At 50.3% G+C, this 24781-nt stretch overlaps 11 protein-coding genes across 11 annotated transcripts; 5 read left to right on the forward strand and 6 right to left on the reverse strand.

Annotated features, from left to right (window-relative positions):
• Positions 1-98: 98 nt before the first annotated feature.
• FSUBG_809 (xylan 1 4-beta-xylosidase) lies at positions 99-1715 on the forward strand (the record flags this gene model as incomplete). The annotated part of the gene is made up of 1 exon (XM_036686462.1): positions 99-1715. One exon carries the CDS (start codon positions 99-101, stop codon positions 1713-1715), a length of 1617 nt encoding a protein of 538 aa, XP_036543825.1.
• Positions 1716-1965: 250 nt separating this feature from the next.
• On the reverse strand, positions 1966-2577 carry FSUBG_810 (uncharacterized protein; the record flags this gene model as incomplete). Its single annotated transcript, XM_036686474.1, has 1 exon — positions 1966-2577. The coding sequence occupies one exon, from the start codon at positions 2575-2577 to the stop codon at positions 1966-1968; it is 612 nt and encodes a 203-aa protein (XP_036543826.1).
• A 927-nt stretch (positions 2578-3504) lies between these two features.
• FSUBG_811 (uncharacterized protein) lies at positions 3505-4912 on the reverse strand (the record flags this gene model as incomplete). Its single annotated transcript, XM_036686485.1, has 5 exons — positions 3505-4142; positions 4198-4316; positions 4367-4501; positions 4561-4711; positions 4768-4912. 5 exons carry the CDS (start codon positions 4910-4912, stop codon positions 3505-3507), a joined length of 1188 nt encoding a protein of 395 aa, XP_036543827.1.
• Positions 4913-5497: 585 nt separating this feature from the next.
• FSUBG_812 (chitin synthase) lies at positions 5498-8421 on the reverse strand (the record flags this gene model as incomplete). The annotated part of the gene is made up of 5 exons (XM_036686496.1): positions 5498-5734; positions 6303-6445; positions 6503-6992; positions 7063-7236; positions 7291-8421. The coding sequence occupies 5 exons, from the start codon at positions 8419-8421 to the stop codon at positions 5498-5500; spliced, it is 2175 nt and encodes a 724-aa protein (XP_036543828.1).
• Positions 8422-9176: 755 nt separating this feature from the next.
• FSUBG_813 (UDP-n-acetyl-D-mannosamine 6-dehydrogenase) lies at positions 9177-10459 on the forward strand (the record flags this gene model as incomplete). The annotated part of the gene is made up of 3 exons (XM_036686507.1): positions 9177-9357; positions 9488-9618; positions 9671-10459. The coding sequence occupies 3 exons, from the start codon at positions 9177-9179 to the stop codon at positions 10457-10459; spliced, it is 1101 nt and encodes a 366-aa protein (XP_036543829.1).
• Positions 10460-10727: 268 nt separating this feature from the next.
• On the reverse strand, positions 10728-14246 carry FSUBG_814 (prostaglandin-endoperoxide synthase 1; the record flags this gene model as incomplete). Its single annotated transcript, XM_036686517.1, has 5 exons — positions 10728-11279; positions 11335-13406; positions 13462-13654; positions 13705-13943; positions 13997-14246. 5 exons carry the CDS (start codon positions 14244-14246, stop codon positions 10728-10730), a joined length of 3306 nt encoding a protein of 1101 aa, XP_036543830.1.
• A 1189-nt stretch (positions 14247-15435) lies between these two features.
• On the reverse strand, positions 15436-17406 carry FSUBG_815 (STAM-binding protein; the record flags this gene model as incomplete). Its single annotated transcript, XM_036686527.1, has 4 exons — positions 15436-15596; positions 15842-15894; positions 15949-17216; positions 17269-17406. The coding sequence occupies 4 exons, from the start codon at positions 17404-17406 to the stop codon at positions 15436-15438; spliced, it is 1620 nt and encodes a 539-aa protein (XP_036543831.1).
• Positions 17407-18487: 1081 nt separating this feature from the next.
• On the forward strand, positions 18488-19217 carry FSUBG_816 (uncharacterized protein; the record flags this gene model as incomplete). Its single annotated transcript, XM_036686538.1, has 2 exons — positions 18488-18554; positions 18601-19217. The coding sequence occupies 2 exons, from the start codon at positions 18488-18490 to the stop codon at positions 19215-19217; spliced, it is 684 nt and encodes a 227-aa protein (XP_036543832.1).
• A 158-nt stretch (positions 19218-19375) lies between these two features.
• On the reverse strand, positions 19376-19888 carry FSUBG_817 (prefoldin beta subunit; the record flags this gene model as incomplete). Its single annotated transcript, XM_036686549.1, has 4 exons — positions 19376-19490; positions 19538-19662; positions 19710-19780; positions 19828-19888. The coding sequence occupies 4 exons, from the start codon at positions 19886-19888 to the stop codon at positions 19376-19378; spliced, it is 372 nt and encodes a 123-aa protein (XP_036543833.1).
• A 462-nt stretch (positions 19889-20350) lies between these two features.
• FSUBG_818 (vacuolar sorting-associated 4) lies at positions 20351-21746 on the forward strand (the record flags this gene model as incomplete). The annotated part of the gene is made up of 3 exons (XM_036686560.1): positions 20351-20973; positions 21018-21468; positions 21525-21746. 3 exons carry the CDS (start codon positions 20351-20353, stop codon positions 21744-21746), a joined length of 1296 nt encoding a protein of 431 aa, XP_036543834.1.
• A 949-nt stretch (positions 21747-22695) lies between these two features.
• Positions 22696-24524, forward strand: FSUBG_819 (mitochondrial transcription factor 1; the record flags this gene model as incomplete). The annotated part of the gene is made up of 2 exons (XM_036686571.1): positions 22696-22930; positions 22975-24524. The coding sequence occupies 2 exons, from the start codon at positions 22696-22698 to the stop codon at positions 24522-24524; spliced, it is 1785 nt and encodes a 594-aa protein (XP_036543835.1).
• Positions 24525-24781: the final 257 nt, after the last annotated feature.

The following is a 24781-nucleotide window of genomic DNA, read 5'->3' on the forward strand; positions in this document are numbered from 1 at the left end:
GACAGCCAGCCAGCAAAACAGATCCAGCAATTATATAAAGTCACCACTCATTCACGACAGTACCCAATTCTCACCTCAGTCTCATCGCATCCGCCAAAATGCCACAGGTCACAAACCCCATCCTTCCAGGCTTCAATCCCGACCCGTCAATCTGCCGCGTCGGCGATGACTACTACATTGCTACATCCACCTTTGAGTGGTTCCCCGGTGTTCAGATCCATCACTCCAAAGACCTTGCCAACTGGACACTCGTCGTACGTCCAGTGAACCGCAAGAGTCAACTTGATATGCGCGGTGAGCCTGATAGTTGCGGTGTCTGGGCACCTTGCCTGACGCACGATGGAGACAAGTTCTGGCTCGTGTACACGGACGTCAAGCGCAAGGACGGTTCATTCAAGGATGCGCATAATTATATCATCACTGCGCCTGCTATTGAGGGGCCGTGGAGTGATCCCGTGTACGCTAATTCGTCTGGCTTTGATCCATCGCTGTTTCATGATGATGACGGTCGCAAGTGGTTCAACAACATGACATGGGATCATCGCGCTCGGCCTCATCTGTTCTCTGGTATCTTTCTTCAAGAGTTTGATCCCAAGCAGGGTAAACTCGTGGGACCGAAAAAGAACATCTTCAAGGGCACAGATCTGGCTTATGTTGAGGGATCCCATTTGTATAAGCGCAACGGATGGTATTACCTCTCTACGGCCGAGGGCGGCACAGGCTATACCCATGCCATGACCCTAGCACGATCACGCAGCATCTGGGGTCCTTATGAAGTCCATCCCCAGAAACACGTCGTCACCTCAAAAGATGCACCTAATGCAGCGCTTCAAAGAGCTGGACACGCTGATATCGTGGACACGCCCGATGGCAAGACCTACATCGTGCATCTAACCGGCCGCCCCGTCACTCAAAAGCGACGTTCAGTCCTGGGTCGAGAAACAGCTATCCAAGAAGCTTACTGGGGCGATGACGACTGGTTGTACATCAAGAACGGCCCGGTCCCAAGTCTTCACGTTGATCTCCCCGCTGCACGCGATGACACAGAATACTGGAAAGAAAAGCGATATACCTTCACCGACAAACTCCACATTGACTTCCAATGGCTTCGCACACCCGAACCCGAGCGCATTTTCAACATCAAGAACAACCAGCTCAGCCTCATCGGTCGAGAGTCCGTCGGTTCATGGTTCGAACAAGCCCTCGTCGCACGTCGTCAAACGCACTTCTCCTACGACGCCGAAACAGTGATAACTTACTCTCCCGACGACGAGCGCCAATTCGCCGGTCTGACAGCCTACTACTGCCGCTTCAACTTCTTCTACCTAACCGTGACCGCCACCGCCGCCGGCCAGCGCGAGCTACAGATTCTCTCCTCCGAAGAGTCATTCCCCATAGGCCGCCTAGAGCGTCCCTTTGCCGAACCCGTAGAAATCCCCAACGAGGGCAAGGTCCGACTCGCGGTTAGTGTTCGTGCGGGGAGCACGCTGCAGTTTTACTATGCTCTTGAGGGGCAGGAGTTGAAGGAGATTGGACCTGTTTATGATGCTTCGATCTTGTCGGATGAGTGTGGAGGACATCCTAAAGATGGAAGTTTTACGGGTGCGTTTGTGGGAATGGCGTGTTCGGATGTCAATGGGCTTGCGAAGGAGGCGCAGTTTGATTATTTTGTTTATAGACCTGTGCATGATGAGTTGGATCGGTATGAGATTTAGGTAAAGCAAATAGTCAGTTCGAACAGAAGATTCCATCGTATATAGAATCTTCATTACACATAATGAACTAGACTCGGGGATAATGGCTCACATAGAATAAACGTTGGTTTTTTATTTTCTCATCTTTGCTTTGAGCCTTATGAGAGGCTATCCAGCCTTTGTATCAATAAGTTGAACGGTAAGACCTCCAGAGCAGGTCATCAAGCCACAAACCCCAGCCATAGAATGAAAAACAAACCACATGAACCAACTACAAACCAAACGCCGTCTTAGCACGCTGAAAGTACTCCAGACGCGGCTGGAGATCTGTCCCAACACACTCCTCAATGTACTTCTGAAAGCCGGTATCAACATCCGTCTTGAACGCCTGTCGAACATCCTCCTTGCACTGCGTCCTCAAGAACCACGGTCCACTTCCAAAGTTATACTTATCAACCGTGACATCATCCAACAAATCCCCCAGCTCCTGATCCGAAAGACCCTCTGTGCTCTCAATGCCCTGCCATCCCTTGGCCAGCTCAGGAATACTCTTGGCGTAGAGAAGGTTGTAGTTGGGCATCTGCATATTCGCAGTGCCTTGGCCTGGACGTCCAGGGTAGTGGTTCCGCTTGTACTCGAAGTCTCCAGACTCAAAGGCCATGAGAGCGAGAACGGCGGCGATTTCAGCGGGGGAGTAGATCCCTTGAGTCTGGAAGCTGGAAATGATGTAGGGGGCTGCTTGTGTGGCTGTGCGGCATTCTTTGTTGCCGGTGGGACAGCTCTTTGATTTGGGGGCTATGGCTTCGATGATGGGGACTGCAGACAGCGACGCTGCTGAGAGGGAGGCCAGAGAGGCGATGAGAGAGAGGGTAGTGAACTTCATAGTGATCTGATGAGTGTTGTAGTGTAAAGAGTTGATTGACGTGAGTCGAGGCAAATGACCTGAAAGAACGAGTGTTTAAGTAAGAAATCCACCAGGGACTTGTTAACCGCCAAAAGAACGTCAGTGAAACACAAGGTATCACGAACAGCAAAAGAAAAGGAGTGAATGGCCTCACAATCAATGGAAGTGAATAAGGATGCCAAGAACAGAACAGACACAGATTCAGGGAACAAGTCGCCTCTAAATATGTACATTTTTCTCAGGCACAATTCGTGCGCAGGACAATCCCCAGCCGCGTTATCCAATGGCATTCCACATCGAGGCGCAGGCAAACAAATGGTGAAACAGATGAGATGTGAAACGAACTGCTTGCGGCCAATTGATGCGGATCTACAGGGGTTGGGGTCGGAAAGCTCGGCATTGTTTTAGGGGGTAATGAGTGCAAGGGGCTGTGATTGGCGCTGGTGTCACGTTGCGGTGACAGAAAGAAATGGGCAGTACTCGCCACTGAAACAGGGCAATTGTTGTACAAAGCGCGGATTGTTAGTTGCAGTGAACATTCCAGCTCTCGCTTTGGGTGAGAGAACCTTGTTTTCTTCAACTCCAGCTCGCGGTCGGAATGAACTGACGTAGATACCACGTTGTGTTTATCCTGACCAATTAGAGAGTGCTGCTCCTAGTAACCAAATTTGTGGATATCCTCCTATAGAAACTAATATAAGTGGCAAAGAGCTTTAGACAATTGAATCAATGAGAGATGGGAAGCTAAACGAGTGTATTATTATGTAACGACCGACGGAGACTAAACTAAATACTTAATGAGCGAGTGACTAACCCTATATCAAATACAAAAACAAATGAAAAGTATTTCAGTCTGGCTTCTGGCTCTGCCTCAACGATAGTGTTCAATCTCTAATGTGCTCCACCTCACGTCAAGCCACTTCCACAAGGTCCGGCAAAGTAGCTGTAACCATCGTCAGTGTCAGAAACACCAAATTCAGGGAACCCGTTGGGACACTGAGAGGTAGAGCATCCAGCCGAGTCAGTGGCCTGGAAGTTGAGGCACGTTCCATCAGTGTTACTGCGAGCCCAATAGACGCAGCCGAGAGTCTTGTAGCAGGCATTACAGCAGTCCTTGTTGATATTGGTGCTACCAGGAAGGGACACTTCGTTGCTCTCCATGAGCTCCGGGGAGTCAGGAACGCCGATTTCGATCCGGCCGTAATCTGTAGGCCCGCACGGGTTGACCTGGACGGTGGAGACGGGGATGGTTCTTGTTGTGGCGGTCTTTGTCCAGGGGACTGTAACAGATGAGATGGAGAATCGGGTAGAAATGGATGTTGCTGTGCTCTTGGAGAGTCTGGTCTTGGTGATGGTGGTGGAAATATCAGTGACTGCACCAATGGTCGTGGAGATGGTAGTAGTTTCTTTGACAGTAATGCGCTTAGTGACAGTTGGGACCTTGCTGCCAGCGAACTTCGTATAAGACATGTTAACCGTGGGCCTTTCGACAAAGGTTGTGGATTTTGTCATGGCACTGGTTGAGGTGCTTGTCAAATAGCAGTCTAGGTAATTATTCAGCTTTGTTGCAGCAGCAATGGCGCAGTATCCAAGGCTTACAGCAGTCACGGGGGAGCGCGGCTCTTTCACCCAGCTGGCCTCTCCTAAGCTTCAGCTTGTTGTTTCCAGCATCGCAGGACTGCTGTGCCCATGTGGAGGTAGTGCTGCGCGTCTTTGTGCTGCGAGTCTTGGTCAGCAAGAGGAAGCGTCATTAGACAATGGCACTTACGCTGGTAGAGTAGTAGTAACAATAACTGTAGAAAGATACGTTCGAGGTTTGGGGAGCGTAGTGTACAGCACCTTGGTGTCAGTCCGGAAGACAACCTTTGTGGTATACAGCGCCGTGATGGTAGGAAGCGTCTTACTGTCCGAAATATCTGGTGAGTACTGGGCTTGCTAGCAAACATGCAACATCAAACTCACGTTCTGCTCTTTGAATAGGTAGTAGTGGTAACATCAGTTGTAGTAGTTGCCGTGATGGTTTCTGTTTCCCGGATCACGACAGGCTTGGTAACCGTAACCGCTTCGCTTGCGGCGGGAACGAAGCAGAGCGTTGTAGAGAGTGATTTCGAAGCTGCACAAGTTCAGGTTAGCCTTAAGGCCTTTGTTCACAGACGGCGTATGAGATACCAATGAGGTCCGAGCAGATTTCCGCAGAAGCCTGAGGCAGGGCTGCACAAGAAGACGCGGCAGGCTTGCAAAGGCCGATAGAGCTCTGTCCCGTTGCATGCTCCAGAGTGGCAAGGAGAACGAGCCAGATGAAGTGAAAATGCATGTTGATACGTATTTGGATCAGTTGAAATGTTGGATGTTCAATGATACTTAGTAGGCGAGTTTGTTGGAAAAAAGATTCTGGTTTTCAGTAGGAGGGAGTCTACTTATAGTATTCTTGCGCCCATCTTGTAAGTATTTGCCCATGTTAGTCGTACAATTCGACGATGTTACGTAATCGATGGCTGACAAGTTTGATAGTTTAGAAAGATATCTCTGTGGTCGAGCTTTCAAAGATAGACGAATCATGACCATATGCCAGCCACAGTAACCCAAATGGCAGGGTGGATAACGTGGCACGCAAGACAGGGATTGTTCTAGACCCAACATCATCAATTTCCTCAGATCTAGAGTCAAGAATGATAATGGAAGCCGACTAGATCGATCCTGGGGTGAATACAAACGCCTGGAATCGGTACCTTGGATCATGTTCAGGAATGCCAAACTTGAATATGGCTAATAAGGTATTGTTTCCGGTAGTGTCGATGCCGTCGAAGACTTCTAGAACTCATGGCAGACAATGGCTTGCCAAACGTCAGATCATATCCGCACATAATTATTCCATTATCGTTCCGTGACAACAATGTGACTACGAAGCTTGCCTGGCACGCATCAGCTCATGTGGCTTTTCCGTGATATCATCCCAGTTGACCACACGATGAACAGCTTTGAAAGCGACGCAAGCTGCCCCAAGGTGTCTAGGGGCTATGACAACATCACTTTTCCGCTGTTCTCCAAGGACATGCTCATCAAAGGTGGCGCTGTATTCACTGGGTCTGTGACGAGAGACTTTTCCGGCCGTGGCGTTGGAGTAGGTTTTCATCCCCTGGTATTCACATTACAGGACTGACGCTGCTTTTAGTGGAATATTATCTATGACGGTCGGATGCCGCTGACAGTTTATGTCAATCCCTGTAGCGCTATTATAGGATATGATTATTTCCTGCGGGATGAACGGACCAGAGTGGTTACTGAGTTCTTTAATACTAACATAACTACCAATCAGCAAGATATTTTGGCAGGTGTGGCGCTTCCCGCGGTCTTTAAGTAGTCTAAATAGTATAATTCTATAGGGTTCGAGAATGTCGATTAGTCTCTATGTGTTTGTGTTTGTGCGTGCATGTTACATTTATTTCAGACCACCTGTTTTGCTTTGATCTTGAGGTTCAAGACAACAGCCGTATGACCTGTTAACTCGATTTTAAGGTTATTGCGTTCTTTTTGGTGTACTTTATGGCGCTTTTTATTGTAATACAGTAAGATAAAACACTCGTTGTGTCGCTCTATGTGTGGCTACATCGCCAACTCTCTCTATATATTGTCTACTATTTGTACATCCAATCAAGTACTTAACATTCAACACTAACACCGCTGAAGCTTGCAATACTACTTACGCTAGCAGTAATTGCAGCATCGAATTGGGCCTCTAATGGTCCCACAGCAGAGGCGCTCAATATATTGTTATCCGTAAGACCACCGGCGTCTGCAGTAGCTGCTGCTGGCGCTGAAGAGGCAGTTACACCTGACATGCCCCATGCTAAAGCTGATTAGCTTGCGAGCCTGTCTCTCCTTTATTGGTTCTTCGGAGATTTACCTTGACTGCCAAGATTGATGGCTACTTTTGTAAAGATGATGATTGACATTATGGGAGAAATGCATTTATTAATGCAGAACCCTAGTACTAGCTTATGTGCTCGGCATCTGAGCTCCCGCTCAATCAGAACGGAGCAGAAGAACCAGCAAGAGGGCAACTGGCCGATGACAAGCATCGGGATGAGTTTCAAGACGGGGACTCCGTGGCTGACCCGTTTGAGGACCATGATGGTGTTGAGAACTCGGTAGTAGACAAGGCTCAACCGAACCACCTCGATAGTCGCTGCTATTCTTGTAATCAAGATCATCCTTTCACCGCCGAGATAGAAATAATTGTTGAAGTAGGCGTTTGATCCCCACCTGCGCCGCTGGCTGAGATAATGCTGTATAGACTGGGGAGCGACTGTTTCGCTCACAGCGTCAGGGACAAAGAGCGTGTGTAAGTGCTGCCCTTGAGAAAGCATCGAGTAGGTCAGTCTTCGATCTGTTCCCTGTGTTAAACCAGTCAGCTCAGAACATATGGCGGATCCAAGGGTTGCATGCAATCAAGAGTCGACTCACAAGGTACTGCACTTGATGTGAGAGCACCAAGGCCCCCGTGATGGGCTCTGTATACTTTTGGATAGCCCCTCCCATCTCCTCCCTTACAGATATCATGGTGATACAGCCTGGAAGGCATGTGACCTTTCCAATGTAGTGCTCTGCTCTTCTGCGAACGTACTGGCCAAAGGTATACTGGGGCTGTTAGTCTGACGCGATCAATTCTATGTGGAAATCTTCTCTACATACCTGGAATTGTTGGTATAAATTCCAAACAGACCATTCATAACCTGGCTCCAACTCCACAAGAACAAGGCCACAGGCGGCAATGGCGTTCTTGTTGCGGTACAGAGCATTTGCTAGCTTGGCTAGTGCACCTTTGTGAATCGTGGAGTCTGCATCGGTGCAAAACACCATATCAAAGCCTTGAAACTGATCAGTTTCTGGCAGCAGAGATGGTAAGATGTGATTCCATATCTCTTCTCTTAGGAGCTTTGTGCAAATCGGCGCGTTGGGGCGGATATAATTGAACAGATCATGGCATAGGATAAGGGAGTCCTTTTTGCCGCCATTCTTGAGCTTTTCGAGAACAATAACGGGAACGTCTTCCATGTAGCCAGCAATGATCCGCAATGTTCCCCTTTTCCACTTGAAGGAGATATACGCTCTCTCGAGCTGGGTGATGACCCGTGTCATATTCCCCCTGATGTCTCGGGGCTGCCCATCAAGTATCACCACCATAACCTGCCGGTGAGGCTCCGTACCGTTGTCACGGAGCGAGAATATGGTTTTTACGATTTGCTCTTCGCTTTCCGAGTATGCTGGTATCAGTGATAATATCCAGCGCTGTGTAACGGGGTCTGGGGGCCACAGTGCCTGCTGCACCTTGGTAAATACAAGGCCGATGGGGGATATGATGGAGGAAAGAAAGTCTTTACTCTTGATGAAGTATATCATCGCTAGAGAAATCTTAGACTCCTTTCCTAGTATCGCGGTGATGGCCAGGATGATGTTGAGCAGGAGGATAGCACCGAGGAAGATGATGCGCTGCTTGGTAAGGTCTTGTCGACTGAGGACTCGTGCTGGATCAACGGGATCATCAACCTCGGGATATCCTGAAGTTTCAACAGTGAGTCCACGGCTGCCGAGCATATCAGTCTTGTCTGACTGCGGGACATTCCCCATAAGGTCATCAACGCCCAGTCCCTGGACGGATATAGTGTTTGAGATACCCGAGACCCTGTCCCTAGCATCAATATGTTTGTCGATGCCACTACCGAGGCAATGTTCTTCCCTGTCAGGAACAGGTTGTTGGTTTCCGTTTGTGCAGAGAGTGTCGGCGGTGGTCTCTCCTGTGATTTCGCAAGGCTTTGGGAGCATCTTTGCTGACACCAGCTTGGAAAGTCACCAGATTCCGGCAGAGAAACAGAAGATAAAATCAAAGTAAGGTGGGCTTGAGATCATGCCACGGGTGATTGCAGGGCGTCGGCTGCAAGAAGCAGTCGTGACGATCTTGGTTGTCGCCTTGTATTGATTAGTGAACTTGGCTATGAACGTGCCTCTCTCCGTCTGCCAGTATTTGACTTGCGCCATCATTGCGTTTGTTCTGGACTCGACAGGATGTGCCACGCTCGAATGGTACCTGTTCCTGGCTTCGGCAAGATCCGTCCTCTGAGACACAAGACGCAGGAACCCGAATCCAAACAAGTATGCATTGTTCCTATGATGTGTCGAGGTGGAGGGTGCGCCGTGTGAGAGCCTAGAAGTTGTTTCACTCGTCGTCTTGTTTGTTCAAATATGATGCCATTGCCTGCATTCCAGTCCATGATATGATGCCCGGGTTTTTGATTGAGGTTAATTCCCAAGTCTAGCCTGTTTTGTACGCCATCTATTTCCAGAACATCACCGGAATTAGAATGACAGAGGTCTAGACCACGTCACGGGAGGCATTGTAGCCTCTAGATGGAGAATAGAGTAATTGGTCAAAAGCTCATATGTGACAATGCAGACTAATTGGATAGTATATATAGCCTCAATGTTTACGGCAATATATCTCAATCCAAGCAGATTTACCAACCAGACATCAACCAAATCCATTCAGATTCACTTCTTCATCTCGTTACATCTCCGTCAACATGCCGCACAAGATTGAACAGCCTGCCCTGAAGGGCAACCAAGTTCTGGCCGGCAAACAAGACATACTCGTTGCCGTCATTGGCATAGGATTCGTAGGCACAGGCCTAGTGTCTACGTTTTCCACTGCCTATCCGGTTCTCGGGTTCAACGTCAGCCAGAAGCGAGTTGTAGAAGTAGCTCGTGAGTTTTGCACTCGTCCCAACACTTGCTTTACGACATCAGAGTCAGATCTTGCTCATGCAACCCACTTCTTGATGTCCGTCCCTACTCTTCTCCTGCCCGACAAATCTGTTGATCTCTCCTATATCAGGAGTGCTCTTGATGTGGGCAAAGCCGCAGTCGACGATTGTGGTTGAGAGCTCAGTGGCTGTGGGGATGACACGCAAACTACTTGGACCTCTTGCCTTGTCAAATGGCTACTTTGTTGGCATGTCTCCCGAGGTTAGTAAACCCACCTGACCGAATATTTGAGTGAAACTGATTGCTCATCTAGCGTATTGACCCTGGCCGTACCGAGCCTCCTATGCATTCTATCCCCAAGGTAGTCTCTGGGCTTGACGATATATCCCCTGGGTCACTAAGCTCCATTACCAAGCTGTACCAACGCGTGTTTGACCAGGTTATACCTGTTTCAAGCCCCGAAGTAGCAGAAATGACAAAGCTCTACGAAAACTGTCAGCGGATGATGGGGATAGCGTTTGCCAACGAGATGGCAGATGCATGCATTAGCCACAACATCAATCCCTTTGAAGTATGCAAGGCCGCATCAACCAAGCCATTTGGTTACATGCCGTTTTCCCCAAGTCTAGGAGTCGGTGGTCACTGCATCCCCGTCAACCCCCACTATCTCCTCCTCAACAATGACTTTCCGCTGTTGCAACAGGCAGCAGATAGAATGCATCAGCGGCCCAAACGAATAGCCCTTCGTATTCTGGACGAGCTCTATACTGAGGAACGCCAGAGCGACTCTGGAATACTCGTGCCAAAGCGCGTGCTTATCGTCGGCATAGGGTTCAAGGCCGGCCAGTCGCATCTCGTCAATTCGCCCGGCCTTGCGCTGGCTTCGGAGCTCCAGCGCCTGGGCCAGGGGGATGTTATGTTTGCTGACAGTCTTGTGTGCCAGTCGCAAGTTCCTCGTCTTGAGAAGTTTCCCGAGGAAAGTTGGAATAAGGAGTGTTTGGAGGAGTTTGACATGATTGTTGTGGCTTTTCGACAGGTCGCTATGGAGTTGGGAGTTTTGAAGGGTCTACGTGGGGTCAAGGTGCAGATATGGTGCGACTAACTTAGCTTGGTTAGATATTACTTAATACCATGTATTTTTCACTAATTGAGCCCCCAGTGCCACTAGATATCCTCCTACCCGCCCTGTAAGCGCAGTGTCTGTCTCATCTACACCAGGAACAATACAATACCAGAACAGCCCGAGGAGTTGAAGAACAGTGCAATAGGCATCTCGGAGCAACAAAGTGAATTACCTACAATCTAACTATACCCATTCTCCGTTACATCACCTCATCCTCATTACAACTACAACCACAACTACCAATCACCTACTCATCCCAGGTAATCTTCATACTAGTAGGGAACGGCCATATACTTCCCCAATCCTCCGTCATATAAACAAAGAAACCCCCCGGTCTCGGAACCTTCTTCAACTCACCCTGCGCGCCCGGAACCCTCCTAACACCCTTCTTCCTAAACACCGCCCTAAACAGCTCCGTGAGCGCAACCTGGCTGATATCTCTACCGAGACAGGCATGCGGGCCGACGCCGTAGTGGATGTACTTATCCAGCGGACGCTTCGGGTCCACGACTCCAGGGTTGGGGAAGATCTTGGGGTCTTGGGCTGCTTGGACGAAGGAGACAAAGACGCGGTCGCCGGCGTTGACGGGGATGCTGCGGCCGTCGTCTTCGTGGATCGTGTCGGGGCCTGTGGCTTCGCGGTAGAGACCGAATGTGCCGGCCATGCGGATGCCTTCCATTGCGTAGCCGAGGAGGAGAGCGTCTGTCTCGTCGCCTGTTTCCAGGGCGGCGATGCGGGCTAGCTCGGGGCGGTATTTCTCGCCTGCTGGGGAGAGATACCAGTCCAGTGTTTGCGCAAACTAACCCATTAGCACTCTTGACTCATTCAATTGAAGACAAGGGTCTTTGACTTACCACTTGAGCCTGGTTGGGCACCATAGCACCAGCCGTAGGAAGGATCTGACTCCAGACAATATCTTCCGTGCTCAAACCCGCCTTCTTCAACCCCTTCGCCATGTTCTCACCATACCTCGCCAGCGGATCATCATTCTTATCCGGCTTGCTGGTAAACAAACCCTTGACACCAATGCTATTCGCCAACTTGACATTCATCTCAATAATACCACCAAGTTTCTGCGCAACCTCTCTCGCGCCCTGTCTAAGCGGGAAACTCTTGGCCGGATCAATGTCAAAGAAGATGCACACAAAGATCACAGCAAGTATCATGTACAGCTCCTGCTCCGAGAACACACCCTTTGGGTTCTCGCTCGTCTTGAGCGGCAGGTTGAACATCCTCGCGACGAAATGCGTGTGCGCAACGTTGCCCACGTCTCGTACGACATCAACCTGCGTCTTGCCCGCGAGTTTATACGACTTCTCGGCGAGTAACTTCTCAGCAGTCGTCGCATAAAACGACTTCACCGCATTGCGCCACGTGTCGTTGTACAGGAGCTTACCCATGCACTTGCGCTGCTGGGCGTGTAGCTGCGTATCACCCGACAGCTTGAAGCGACCGCCCGCTTCGCCCATGAGGTGCTTGAGGCCTTCTTCCCAGCAGACGCGGTACTTTTGCTGATCCTCGAGGATGTACTTTGCCGCGTTGTACCCAATGATGTTGATGCGTGTGGCTGTGGGTGCAGGACGCGAAAAGTCAAAGCGGTCTGCGCGCTTGATGTTTGTGAGGATCTTTTTATTCTCCGAGGGGATCACCATTGGGTAGTGGGCGTAGACCGAGTTGCCCTTGAAGTGCTGTGGGAATGCACGGAGGAAAAGCTTGTAGAAGACGCAGCCGTGGTTGATCTTGAGATCGTAGTCAACTTCCTTGTAGCCCCAGTTCGTCAGGTGGCGAGGGTTGTAGTCGGTGGTATAGTACCTATCACCTCTGACCAGCGCCACGGCATCGGAGAGGACGACTCGAGAGATGGTGTACGTCGGAGCGATACCAACACCTGGAACCATGGGAGTCTTTGCTTCCTCAGCGACGATACCGGGATACAACTCGACGTAATCAGGGTGCTGATACAAGTTGCGCAGGGCATCAGCGACGGAGGGATCAGAGTTGATATCCTCAAACGTCTCATACGCCTTTAGGCCGAAATGCTTCCTAAACTCATTCAACCCGGCCAAGTTCCACTTCCTCCCACGCATGATACCCAACATCTCAATGGGCTTCATGATGCGTGGGACATTGCGTCCGCCGAACGCACCACCAGGTTGTTCAATAGCCGTAGCCAGTGCCTCAACGAGCTCATCGTCGTTGAACTTGCCATCAGGGCCTCTCTTGAAGCCGCCAAACGTTCTCTCACTCGGCTCATCAGCGACACTAGCCTCGAACGCTTTGAGCGCCTTCATCATAGTCTGCAAGTTCATAGGCCCGTAGTTCTCGCCAAGAAGCTCAGTGTAGAAATCCTGAACCCACTTGTCGTCCATCTCCGAGAGACACGAGTGCCAGCGATAGCAAAGGTTGAACTCAGCAGAGACGACGTTTCCAGTGCCGCTCTCAGACAGGTCCTTTGTACCCACGCTAACGCCCATTTCCTGTCTCGGATCAAGAGTCCACGTTGTGTCAACCCTGTTCAGATTGATGATGTTTCTCACATAGTCAATAAGCGTGATGTTGATGTACAGCCCACTCGTGACAAGTCTCGCTGTTTCAAAGAGCTCCGTGTCACGCTTCTTCCAAGCAGCCTCTGCAGCTTCGGGGGAGAGATGCTCAGCTGGTTTGGAGAAGCGGCCGCCCTCGTTAATGTCTGCGAGGTTCGTGGCGACATGGTTGTGAAAGCGGTTGAACATGATGAGAAGAATGGGGACACCGGGTGGATTACCGATGAGACGCTTATCAGCGAAACAATCGGGCTTCAATTGGCCGTCTTTGAAGGTTCTGATTGAGTCGCGGTCTTTCTCAGTTGAGCCGTAGAGAGGGGCGAGGTCGAGATAGGAGGAGGAGTCGTTCTGGTTAGGGTCCTGGAGGTTTGTCCAGAAGAGGTCTGCGCAAGTTAGTCAGTCAATTGATGAGACGTAAGGTGAATGGAGGGAGCTTACCGTGAATGATAATAGTAGCCCAGTACCAAAGAATGCTTGACACGTTATTCGGATTCTTCTTGAAGGCGTCTCTGGCAAAGACACTCTCGAAGATAGCCTCAGGATCAGGCTGCGCACCGAGACTCATGCCCTTTGGACGAACGGTTCTAGAGTAGGGCGTTCTCGCGGCGCCCAATTGAGGAAGATACGGGTTCTACATGGTCAGTACCCATCACACTAGCATCAGGTAGAGTGAAGACCTACATTGTTGGAACCATCAGGCTGTCGGAACCGAAACTTGTCTCCCATGTACAGCATAGGCGGATGATCAATCGAGTTCCAAAGCTGCGAGATGAAACTATTCGTCAAAGACTCCTGTACCTTGGAGTGATCGCTCAGATTAGCGACGAGCTGAATCGTGCGCTCCATGATCATGGTCTTGTCGTCCTGTTGAGTTTCACCCTTGACTTTGGACTTGACGATCTCAAGCAGAGTCTTGAGGTCTACTTTCATCAGCTCCATTCACCAAGTACCCTCACAATGACTGTCAACATACCTCTTCCCCGAAGACGTCGAATATCCTCCCTCAAACCCGGTCTGTTGTCCACAACGCGATACGACCCATCGCCCATCTCCTTGGGGAGCGGTCGTTTACTCGCGACGCGGAGTTGCTTGAAGCTCTTGACGATACCATCTTTCTTATCGCCGTTGGGAAGAGGCTTAGCTTCAGATTTGGTAGAGGACGAAGCAGGAGAAGCTTGCTTCTCGTAGCCATTTGTAGCTACCCCGTTCTTTTGTTCCGCCATAGCTCAAGCTTCAAAATAAAAATATCAGATGAGAAGCTTCAACGAGAACAGTAAGAAAATTGGGAGCGGGGGAGAGGGGAGCTGGGAGGGTGGACGTACGCCTCTTTATCTTGTCTCTTGTCTCGAGCACATGCAAGCTGCAACACAGTACAGAGACAATCTCCCACGACACGGCATTCCAAGCCTCCGGTCACCCCAATAAACCAATAAAACACAGAGATTGACAAACCAGACGTCGTTGAACAAGACCTACGCGGAGCAGGACGCCCTCCTAGCCCCAAAAGAAGGTCAATCACCCTTGGAGGTCCATGGATCTACAGCGCCATTGGCGACAAGCGTATTTGTAAGTGAGGGCACAGTAGATCTCTCCGCCATGTCTGAGATCTTTGCCTTGCCTCTGAGACACAATGTCAATGCACATGCAGCTAAGTACCTACCTGCATCACTCCCTCTAAGAGTTAATGATATCGATGCTCGCATGATGTCGTGGCTTCAGCCCCTTCAATTCACGTCATGTCACTCCCTCTCCAATCCAATTCTTCCCAAGCTGACCATCACCTTACGTACTAAGCCCAGCAAAAGTCGATAGCGGACCGACCCGGGCTAAGCTGAACCCGTCCCAATACGGCAGACTAAGTAACATAAACAGGGCTGATCGACTACGGCATTTCCAAAAAATCTGACCCTAAGCTTTTTTAGCGTGGTCCCCTTCAACTGAGACACTTGATAATCAGCACGGTGTGAGTGGTCGCTTATGCAGAGCTGAAAGTCCTCATTGGGAAAAGGGTGCGGAGATGGGAGAGACAAAATGAAGTGGTTTGTTCTGTTTGGAGGGCTGATATTGGGTTGATGTCTATGTACAATATTGTCTTGGTCTCAATCCCCTTGCTTGAGTGTGCTGTAAAGGGCACTGGATATAAGCCTTGATACAAATAAACAATATTGACGATGCCATTGAGACAAAGCAATTGCATCAGCTCATTTGCATCAGACAATACTCTCTCCCTACCTCGTAGTCCCCCGTCGATCCCTCACCACTCACCCGGTCACTCAACAAGCTCCCATTTTCAGCTCGCCGATCCCTACCCCCAACGTCAATCCCACACCCTTTTCGACCTCCTCATTATCGGATCATCCCCCCCAGCCCAAGAGACAAGTCCCCACTCCTCCCAAGATCCAATCTTAATCCCTAGATCTCATTCTCCACAGCGGGATAAAGATCGACCCAACATCCCCTTTGGGCAGGGTGCAGATCTGCATCGCACAAGTCTTCATACTGTGCGGTAAGGAAACACTTTATTGATCCTTTCGCTGTGCGGAAAATGCCCTGGGCCTCAAATGCAGCTCTCGCTAGAATTAGTCATTAGAGGTTGTGCAGTAACGGCTTGTGACACTCTTTGTACCTCATCACCTAACTCCATTGCTATGTGCCTTATGCTATGCATGCTGTATTTAGCTACGCATGTTCTATTTCGTCCTTAGGTCGTGTACGTAAAAGTCCAGCTTATCGCTCTCATAAACATGACCCTTCGGCTGTCCCGCGCCCCGGTAAATATTGTCAATCGAGTGTTGATGAAACGTATCCTGATGATTACAATTGAGAATATGATCCAGTCCCGGCGGGTGCGTCAATCGAAAGATGCCATACCTAAAAATGCATGTCAGTCTCTACTCAAAATCTCACTTTGATCGCGTGACCTACGATGGCTGGAACTTGGGCGCGCACACAATCGCAACACTCTCAGGCATCATAACCTGATACCCAGCATGCGTGTGCAAATCCCTCGAGCTCATAAAACACGTCTGCGTCGGATGCGTGTGAATCCACCCCAATAGCAACAAATCCTCCTTCATGCAGTAATCAAACATGACCTCCTCGTTCTCCGTCTCGCACGTATCCGACGTGCACTTCTGATCGGGGATCAAGAGACACCGCACGAACAGCGCATTGTTGATCGGTGTTCCGCACAGCATGCCGCACATTTCCAGCCCTCGACGGGTGTTGTCCGCTGCAATGTCGAGGAATTTCTGGCGCAGGTTCTTCGGGAGGAACAGTGAGCGTATTGGATCGCCGTTCTCGAGGTATGCGCCTGGTTTGAAGGTGAGACGCTCTTTTTTGGGGAGGGCTGGGGGCGTGTCGAGGGCTTCTTTACGGGGGACTTCGGGACGGGCGGATGGTGAGGGGATGAGAGGTGCGTAGCCTGGTAGAGGCACTTTTTGAGGAAGAGCTGGTGGCAGACTTTGTAATGATGGTGTGTGTAGAGGTTCTTTTGGTGGAGGAGCAACGGGCTCTTTCGGTGGTCGGCTTGGCTGTAAGGGAGGTATTGGCGTTTGGCCTTCGTAGTCAACGGCTCGTGGTCTCGAGATCGATGGATAACTGTACGTATGCGACGTCGGTCGATAATCATCATCAGTCCGTCTCTCCTGCGCCGAATCAAGAGCATGCCTCGTCGCCTCCATCTGCCGCCTCAGATCCTCATCATCTCCAACCCTCGCCCCATCCCACTGATCCCATCTCCCACCTCTTCTCCTCGACATGATATCCTCATCCGCAATCCCCGCCTGTCTCGTAGCCCTCCTCGCAGTATCCCTCCTCATCAATTCCTTCTGCGCAAGATCAACAGCCAAATCTTGGTGGTCAAACGCATCCAGGATCTTCGCATTTCCTGTCAGACTCGGATCGCGCGCTGCAAACTGTTCATATCGTGACGACGGCTCGGAGTCGGCATTCGCTTTTGACGACAGCGAATGGCGCTCCCATTCTTTGACGGCATTCTCGATCTCGGGCTTCAGCTGTTCTAGGTCTTGGATAACACGCGGTATGCGTCGCGATAGCGTTTTGTACACCTTTTTGTTGTCGGGATCTTTGAACTGTGGATGTGTCGGGATGTACTGGAGGACCAGTACGGAGTGTCGATACAGCATCATGTAAGCTCTTCCGAAATCGCCATCTGAGACTGCAAACGACGCCTACGCCGTTAGCTGCGCCCAAACAAAGATGTGGATAGGATATGCAACAAACCTCTTGGTACAGCGTCTCAGCCGCACGTGTCCAGTGCTTAACCGGAATGTTTGTGTTGAACTTGAAGTTCTCCGCCTGGGCCACCAGCTCCTTGATGGTCTGCGGCCTGGTCGGCCTCATGGCAATCCTCGAGTCCATGGCGAGATATGAAAGACGAGTATAACTCTTCTCAGAGCTGGAGATGACTTTGTTAGAGTCGTCGAGGATTATATCCAGTGCATGGTCGGGCGCCGCGTGGCTTGTTACTCAAAACAGTCCAACGTTTTAGAGCTGCCTGGTGATGGAATCATTGAGCAAGATGGGTCCTGTGACGACCGCCCGTTGCAGTGCTCGGTACCTTGATTGATTGCCCCTCCATGCATGCCCAATGGCGGGGAATTCATTTACCCGCAAAACAGAGGAATATGCAAGTAAACCAAAATAGTGAAACGTCAGCCTCATATCTGTGGCGTCGCAGCCACTTCTCGAATCATGGAGTGGATGGCGTGTTTAGTTCATGTGAATCGTACAATTCCATCTCCCATCTGCAATGCGATCCCCACGCTGTCTCACCGAGTCGGATATTCCTTGGAAGTTTCCTCAGTAACTTGAGCACTTGTCCTTGTATCCCGATATCTTCCGGCTTCTTCTCTAGACATCGGGAGAATTCGCCAGCAAAAATCTCCAGCAATCAAGGTTTAGGTTCGGGGAAACCGGGTCATGATCCTTGACGAGATACTTCCAGAAGAGGCAACAAGACAGACAACGGAGGAAAGATGCTCATGTTGAGAGAGTGCTTGATCAGGCAACATCTCATCATGAAGTATAGAATGTGATATATCTGCCAAGAGAAAGCTATCTCTTGGTCAACCCCCAAAGTTCGCATCATACATCAGCTTCATCATGATCATGCAGCCACCATGTCGTGTCGGCCAAATACACCCCACGGTGAAGGACGGTTATCGGCCCATCTATCCACGTCCATGACACCTCAGGTAAGGTGAGCATTGACCACGGTGTGGCCATGAGGGCCTTTGTTATTGAGGCTGCCAGGATACTATACCGTATCCTCAACGAGTTGGGCATCTCCTGGGAAAGAATTTTTGTAAGGGGCTGACGAGTTTAAAAGCCCGCGTATCCCCCGGGTCTTAATGGTTATAAAGCTTAGCATCATATCTCAATTCAAGCTCATCATATCTCTCATACTTCTCCTATCACTCACTCACTCACTTACATCACAATGGAAGCCATCAAGAACAACTCCATCGTCTCAAGCGTCGAGATCGACATTGACACCACCCGCAAAGGTAAACCACCCTCACTACCTCTCAAACCCTCGACTAACATCCCCAGCCGCTGTCAACGCCGCAATTGGCATCTTCACAATTGACCAAGGGCACGTCACCCTCCCCAACGACCTCTGCCCTCTCGACGCCCTCTCCAGCATTCTCCGCAGCATCTCCTCAGTCTTCGAGCTCGACGTCAGCGCCGATCTCGACCTAACATGCCGCAACATCCTGCACCGCATCCTCCAATCCATCTTCGACACCAACACCCAATCCGCCCTTGAAGAAGACTCTGAGATCTTTGCCCATCTGAGCTCCAAGCAAAAAGCCCGTATTCTCGCACAGGCCATCGCTGCCTTCACGGTGATTTTCCAGCGCCTGGCTCAGACTGGTGAGAAGGTCACTTATGGCGTTCTTAACCGTGAGGTGCAGCTCTTCACGGAGAGTGATCAGCGCGCATTGATGCAGAGTCTCATTGAGGGTGATGCTGTTTTTGAGAACTGTGCTCGAAAGAGCGACGTTGCTGAAGCTATCCTCTCTGCTATCGACGCAGATGAAGACGCTGTGACACCTCAGCCCGTTGCTGCAGATGACAAGCAAGACTTTATGTTCTCCCCCAGCGCAGCTCAAGACCACAAGAACATGGGCGTTCCCTGGGGCTTCAGCATCATGGCGATCAACTAAACCACATCACGAACTTCAAACTTGACGACTGGCGTTTTACAAGGGACTCTCCGATTAGCGCGGCGCTCATAAAGTGCCAGGTATTTGCATTATCATAATCCGCGTACTGTAGAATATAACTCAACTCATGGTCTATTTTTCTTTCATCCCTCTGGTCATTACTGAGGTGCTTCCTTGCCCTGGCTTTGAGCTGCGGTCTGGATCTGAATGATCTCTGTCTTTTTCTTCTCAAGCTTCTCTTGTGTCTCCTTGATTGTGTCTTCTAGTCGTGTACTGAGAACATCAGCATGCGATACGTAGTGAGGGGCAAGAATACTCACATCTCACCACTGATAAAGTCTAGACGACCCTTGACTGTGTTTTCAGCCTCAAATTTGTCTTGCTTCAGCAACACTGGCCCAGCGAGCTTGTAGATTGTCTCTCCCTCTTGTAGTCGCTCAAATTCCTGACCCTCATTAAACCATGCTCGCTGTATTTCAAGACAGCACTTACTTGCTGCACACCAAGATTCTCCTGCTTCTGGCCCTCCAACTTCTGTCGCGACGCCACAGCGTTCTGAAGTTCTACTCCCAATCAGCATAATCCCCTCTCCAAATGTCCCTAAACATACCGCCTTGAAGCTTCTGGAAGTCTTCAGACAGCGCCTGTAACCGTGCTTGAGGATCAGACATGATGATGTAAAAGGCGGTAAAATATCAGTAAGCAGATGAAAAACAAAAAAGTCCTGCCTATTTCGGATTCGTCTTTTTAGAGTGTCCTATAATTGTCGCCTAAATCGAATCGCCAAGGCAGAGGTCGAGAATGTCGAGGTAAAGGTTGTGCAGCCCCTCCCACTCTGCCCCGCTATAAGCATTGCGCTCAATCAATCCAATCCAACCGTGGATCTTGATGTTTCCCCGCCAATTCAATCCACAGCCTGTACCTGTCCGTCTGTACCTACCTACTGCCTTGCTTGCTTGCTGCTGCACTGTTGCCTCATCACCATCCACCATCTTATAACGACTTTAACCTCTCGAGGCTCTGTTTGTTCACTCCCCGTTCCCCTCTTCGACATCCCCTTACTCCTCTGGGAGCCTCGAGTCTCGTCACCCCCTCCCCCACGTTTACGTTTATCGACCCCAAACAACGTCACCATGTCGACCAACTTCCGCGATCGCGCCATAGCAGAGGTGCAAAAGGCGATCACAGCCGACCACAACAAGGAGTACCAAAAAGCCTTCGACCTATACATGTCCTCCATGGAGCTCTGGGTCAAGGCCCTCAAGTGGGAGAAGAACAAGGCCCTCAAAGTCACCATGCAGGAGAAAATGGCGACGTACCTCGACCGCGCAGAAAAGCTCAAGCAATTCCTCGCCGCTGAGAACGAGAACGCAAACGGCGGCGGAAAGGCCATCATGGGCGCTAACGGCAGCTCAACTGGCAAGGGGAAGCCGCAGGCTGGTGAGGACGACGATAGCAAGAAGTTGCGCAACGCGCTGTCTGGTGCTATTCTCCAGGAGAGGCCCAACGTGCGGTGGGAGGATATCGCTGGTCTCGAGGGTGCCAAGGAGACGCTGAAGGAGGCTGTTGTTCTCCCCATCAAGTTCCCCAGTCTGTTCCAGGGCAAGCGACAGGCGTGGAAGGGTATTCTGCTGTACGGTCCTCCAGGAACGGGTAAAAGTTACCTCGCCAAGGCTGTAGCGACAGAAGCAAACAGCACCTTTTTCAGTATCAGCAGTTCCGACTTGGTCAGCAAATGGATGGGTGAAAGTGAAAGGTACGGTCCCTGCAGTCATTTGGTGCTCTATCTAACCCCTGCAGGCTCGTCAAGTTGCTCTTCTCCATGGCGCGCGAAAACAAGCCCTCAGTTATCTTCATCGACGAGATCGATGCCCTCTGCGGCCCGAGAGGTGAAGGCGAATCGGAAGCCTCACGTCGTATAAAGACCGAGATACTTGTTCAGATGGATGGTGTAGGCAACGACAGCAAGGGTATTCTGGTCCTGGGCGCCACCAACATTCCCTGGCAATTAGATGCTGCTATTCGCCGCCGTTTCCAACGCCGTGTGCATATTGGCCTTCCCGATTTGAACGGTCGCGCGCGCATGTTCAAGCTAGCCATCGGCGACACTGAGACCTCGCTCCAGGCCAGCGATTACAATGTTCTTGCCGCCAAGTCGGAAGGAATGTCTGGTAGTGATATCGCCAACGTTGTTCAATCTGCCCTTATGCGACCAGTCCGCAAGATTCTACAAGCCACGCATTTCAAGCCTGTACGTTACCTTAACCCCTTCACAGCATTCGACCTTGACTAACATAACAAATCCAGGTTATGAAAGACGGCAAGCGCATGTTGACACCCTGCTCACCAGGCGACCCCGAAAAGATCGAGATGACATACGACGACGTCTCATCCGACGAACTACTTGCACCGGATGTTGCGCTGAAGGATTTCGAGATGGCGCTTGACGATTCGCATCCGACTGTTTCCAAGGATGATATTGCAAGGCAGATTGAGTGGACCAATGAGTTTGGAAGCGAGGGCGCATGATAGGGGAGACAGACAGATATATATAACACAAGGGAGGTAGCGAGTTTACAGGATTATGTCTTAGCATGGCGGCGTCTTGTGGAGTTTTTATTTATCTCGTAGCTTGGCTTGACTTGGGAACATGGTGTGTGGATAAATGAAATGAATGTTGATATATGATCTTGAGTATGTACAGGTCCAGGGAGAGCAAACCCTTGCAGATGTCGTGAGAGCTGTACAGATTGGGCTTAGCGTTGGATGCTCGATGATGCTGAAGTGCAGGGTAGTTGAAGGACAAGTAAGGTGAAGCATCTACCTATCTGAGTTGCTTGACTGTTGCAGGATCAAAAGGCTAATCAAGAGGGGACTACTCGTGTCTCTCTATCTAAAATCTAAGATAGTGTCTAGTTGGTATCAGGAAAGAACTTGTGAAATTTTTGGTCGGGAGAATCCTCTCTGGTATTTAAGTTCACCAAGATACAACTGATGGTATCAACATGCAATGACAGCTTCATGTTTCAAGAACAACAGTATTTTTAGAGCATTCTCAAGTTGTATGTCAAGTGATCAGATACCGTGATTTAACTCTACCATCCCTCAACTCTTTTGGAAGTTGGCTAGTGACATCCAGCTCTTGGTTGATCACACCTCGCAGCTTTCATGATAGGTACATCTGTTGTACCATCCCTCATCCGTTCATCGCGATACAGTTAATGTCAGTAGAAGTGATTTGAAACCCTATAGAGCAAAATAACCTAGATATAAGGTATAAGAAAACTTTAGTTAAAACAGAAACAACCATGAAAAAGATGCTCAACTGGAGAGTCTGTTTGTAAATCACTTCAATGCCATTCCCCACTATCTTTATCTTATCCATCTTATCAAGCGGTATCCCACGGCAAAAACATAATTTCATCACCATCACCAGCTATCCCACCACCACAAATCACTAAACGCCGTACACATCCCCATGTTCATCGCCTTCCAAAATGCTCGCTCATCACTCCCACGGCGCATCCGCCCTTCACCCTCCCTAATTCGCCACGCCTCTACCAAAATCTCAAACGAACAACTCGAACCCTCAAACGAACTCTCCGAACGCCTACGAGATACAGGACTATGGCATTGGACTCGTACGGCAGGCCGGCCGAAAGCGGCTATAGGTGACAAGCACCGCGCCAACCTCGTTAGCCAAAGTCTCTGCGGTACGGTTTACTCTCAATTTGTTGGTTTGAAGCTAATTGTGTAGATGATATTGCCCAGTACATCGGCCCCTCGTTCGATCGCCATAAAGGATGCGACATCGTCGACATCAACCCCGGTCCCGGCCTTTGGAGTCGCACTCTCCATGATCTCGTGCAACCCAGAAAACACATCCTCATGGAACCCGATATTGAACTCTACAGGCCCTTTTTAGGCGATTTCCTCGACAAACCCAACGTCGAAGCCGTTCCTAAAGCTGGCATCCTCTGGAAAGACCTAACCTCCATCCTCGAATCCCTCCCCCACCAAACCGCCCGTGATCCCGCCGCCGAGCCCGAACGCAACGACACGCTGCTCGTCAACGTCAATCTGTGCTACTGCCCACCGAAGAGGTACCAATCGTTCGAGTGCGTCAGCACAATGGTTCTCTACCAACTAATGTCCAGCATCCGCACCGCCTCTCTCTTCCAGCAATACGGTCTCGTGCGCATGCTAGTATGGATCTCCGACGACGGCAAACGGCGCCTCCTCCCACGAAGTGCCATCCGCCGGAAACGCGGCGCCTTTGAAGCAGAACTCTCCCTCGAATGGCTCCATGAAATCTGCGGCCATGACGTCGAAGTCGAGGATCGTTATGAGCTTCGCGATGAGTGGATCAACATGGAGTCGGGCTACAACTGTCTCAAGCGCATGAAGGAAGCTGGATTGAAGATGCCCAAGGGCCGCGAGACGATCATGTACAACAATCTCCGTGCCAACAAAAAACTCGCCAACAAAAAGCTCGCAGGCATTCATCCGCCCCGACACAACCGACCTTTTCGCGAAGAACTCGAAGATTTAGAAACAGCATTCGCAGAGGACGACGCCTCAGAGGCATCGAAGCGGTTAAAAATGCTGCGCTACCGCGAAAAGTACGACGCTGTAGATTCACAGCTCTTCCTCGAACTCCTCCAGGAACGCGAGGCCCTCAATAAGCTCTGGAAGAAATCTCCCAAGCAATTCCGCGCTGCCGAAGCAGAATTCAACGCTCGTCTCGACGCCGTCAAGAAAAACACACGCAAAGAATGGCTTATGGTCCGCGATAACTACCACCTATTCCGCCAGAAGGAACCAACTCTTCTCTGGGACCGCCGCCCCTTCGAGCCCCTCGCCGCACGCGCCGATGAATTCTACCCCCGCATGCCCTGCGCTCTCCTCGACCTGCAGCCCAAGGCCATGAACAAGTACACACGCCAGCACGGCCCGTCTGCGCGAAACGGCACCATCTCAGATACCATGCTCCGCTACTGGTTCCAGCACATGCTTGCGCCAGTGACGAGCGCAATGGACGGCGCTTGGCCTGGCTTCGGCGACTGTGCAGCTGATATCCGATCGCTGCATGATCCTAAGCTGGGCGGATCTCCCCTTTCAGGACATGGAGAGCTGGTAGCGCGCTGTGTTACACAGGATCAATGGGCGGATATTATAAAAGCGTATCTGGAGTGGCCGTTTGCTCCTGAGTATACGACGCTTGTGGGCAGGTTGATGGATGATAATGATACTGACCCACCTCAAGACGACGAGTCTAAGGGTACCTCTATGGGCGGCGTTATATGAATTGTACGAATATAGCGACACATCAAATATTTTACATGTACCATATCCTCACACTATAGACAAAATAGAATTGTATATCATGATAATTGATACAATGAACTAAGAACTCGTTCTGAGCTGTATGTACTGTACTTGACTTAACTAGATGCCATAAACCCCGGTCGTTGTCCGTAGAGCAAAACGACATGCAATGCATCAAAAATAAACCACGCCAAAACGCCATCGCCTACCAAATCAAGGCCAACTCCACACAATGA

Source organism: Fusarium subglutinans (assembly GCF_013396075.1).
Source record: "Fusarium subglutinans strain NRRL 66333 chromosome Unknown NRRL66333_c0000003, whole genome shotgun sequence".
Taxonomy (NCBI): Eukaryota; Fungi; Ascomycota; class Sordariomycetes; order Hypocreales; family Nectriaceae; genus Fusarium; species Fusarium subglutinans.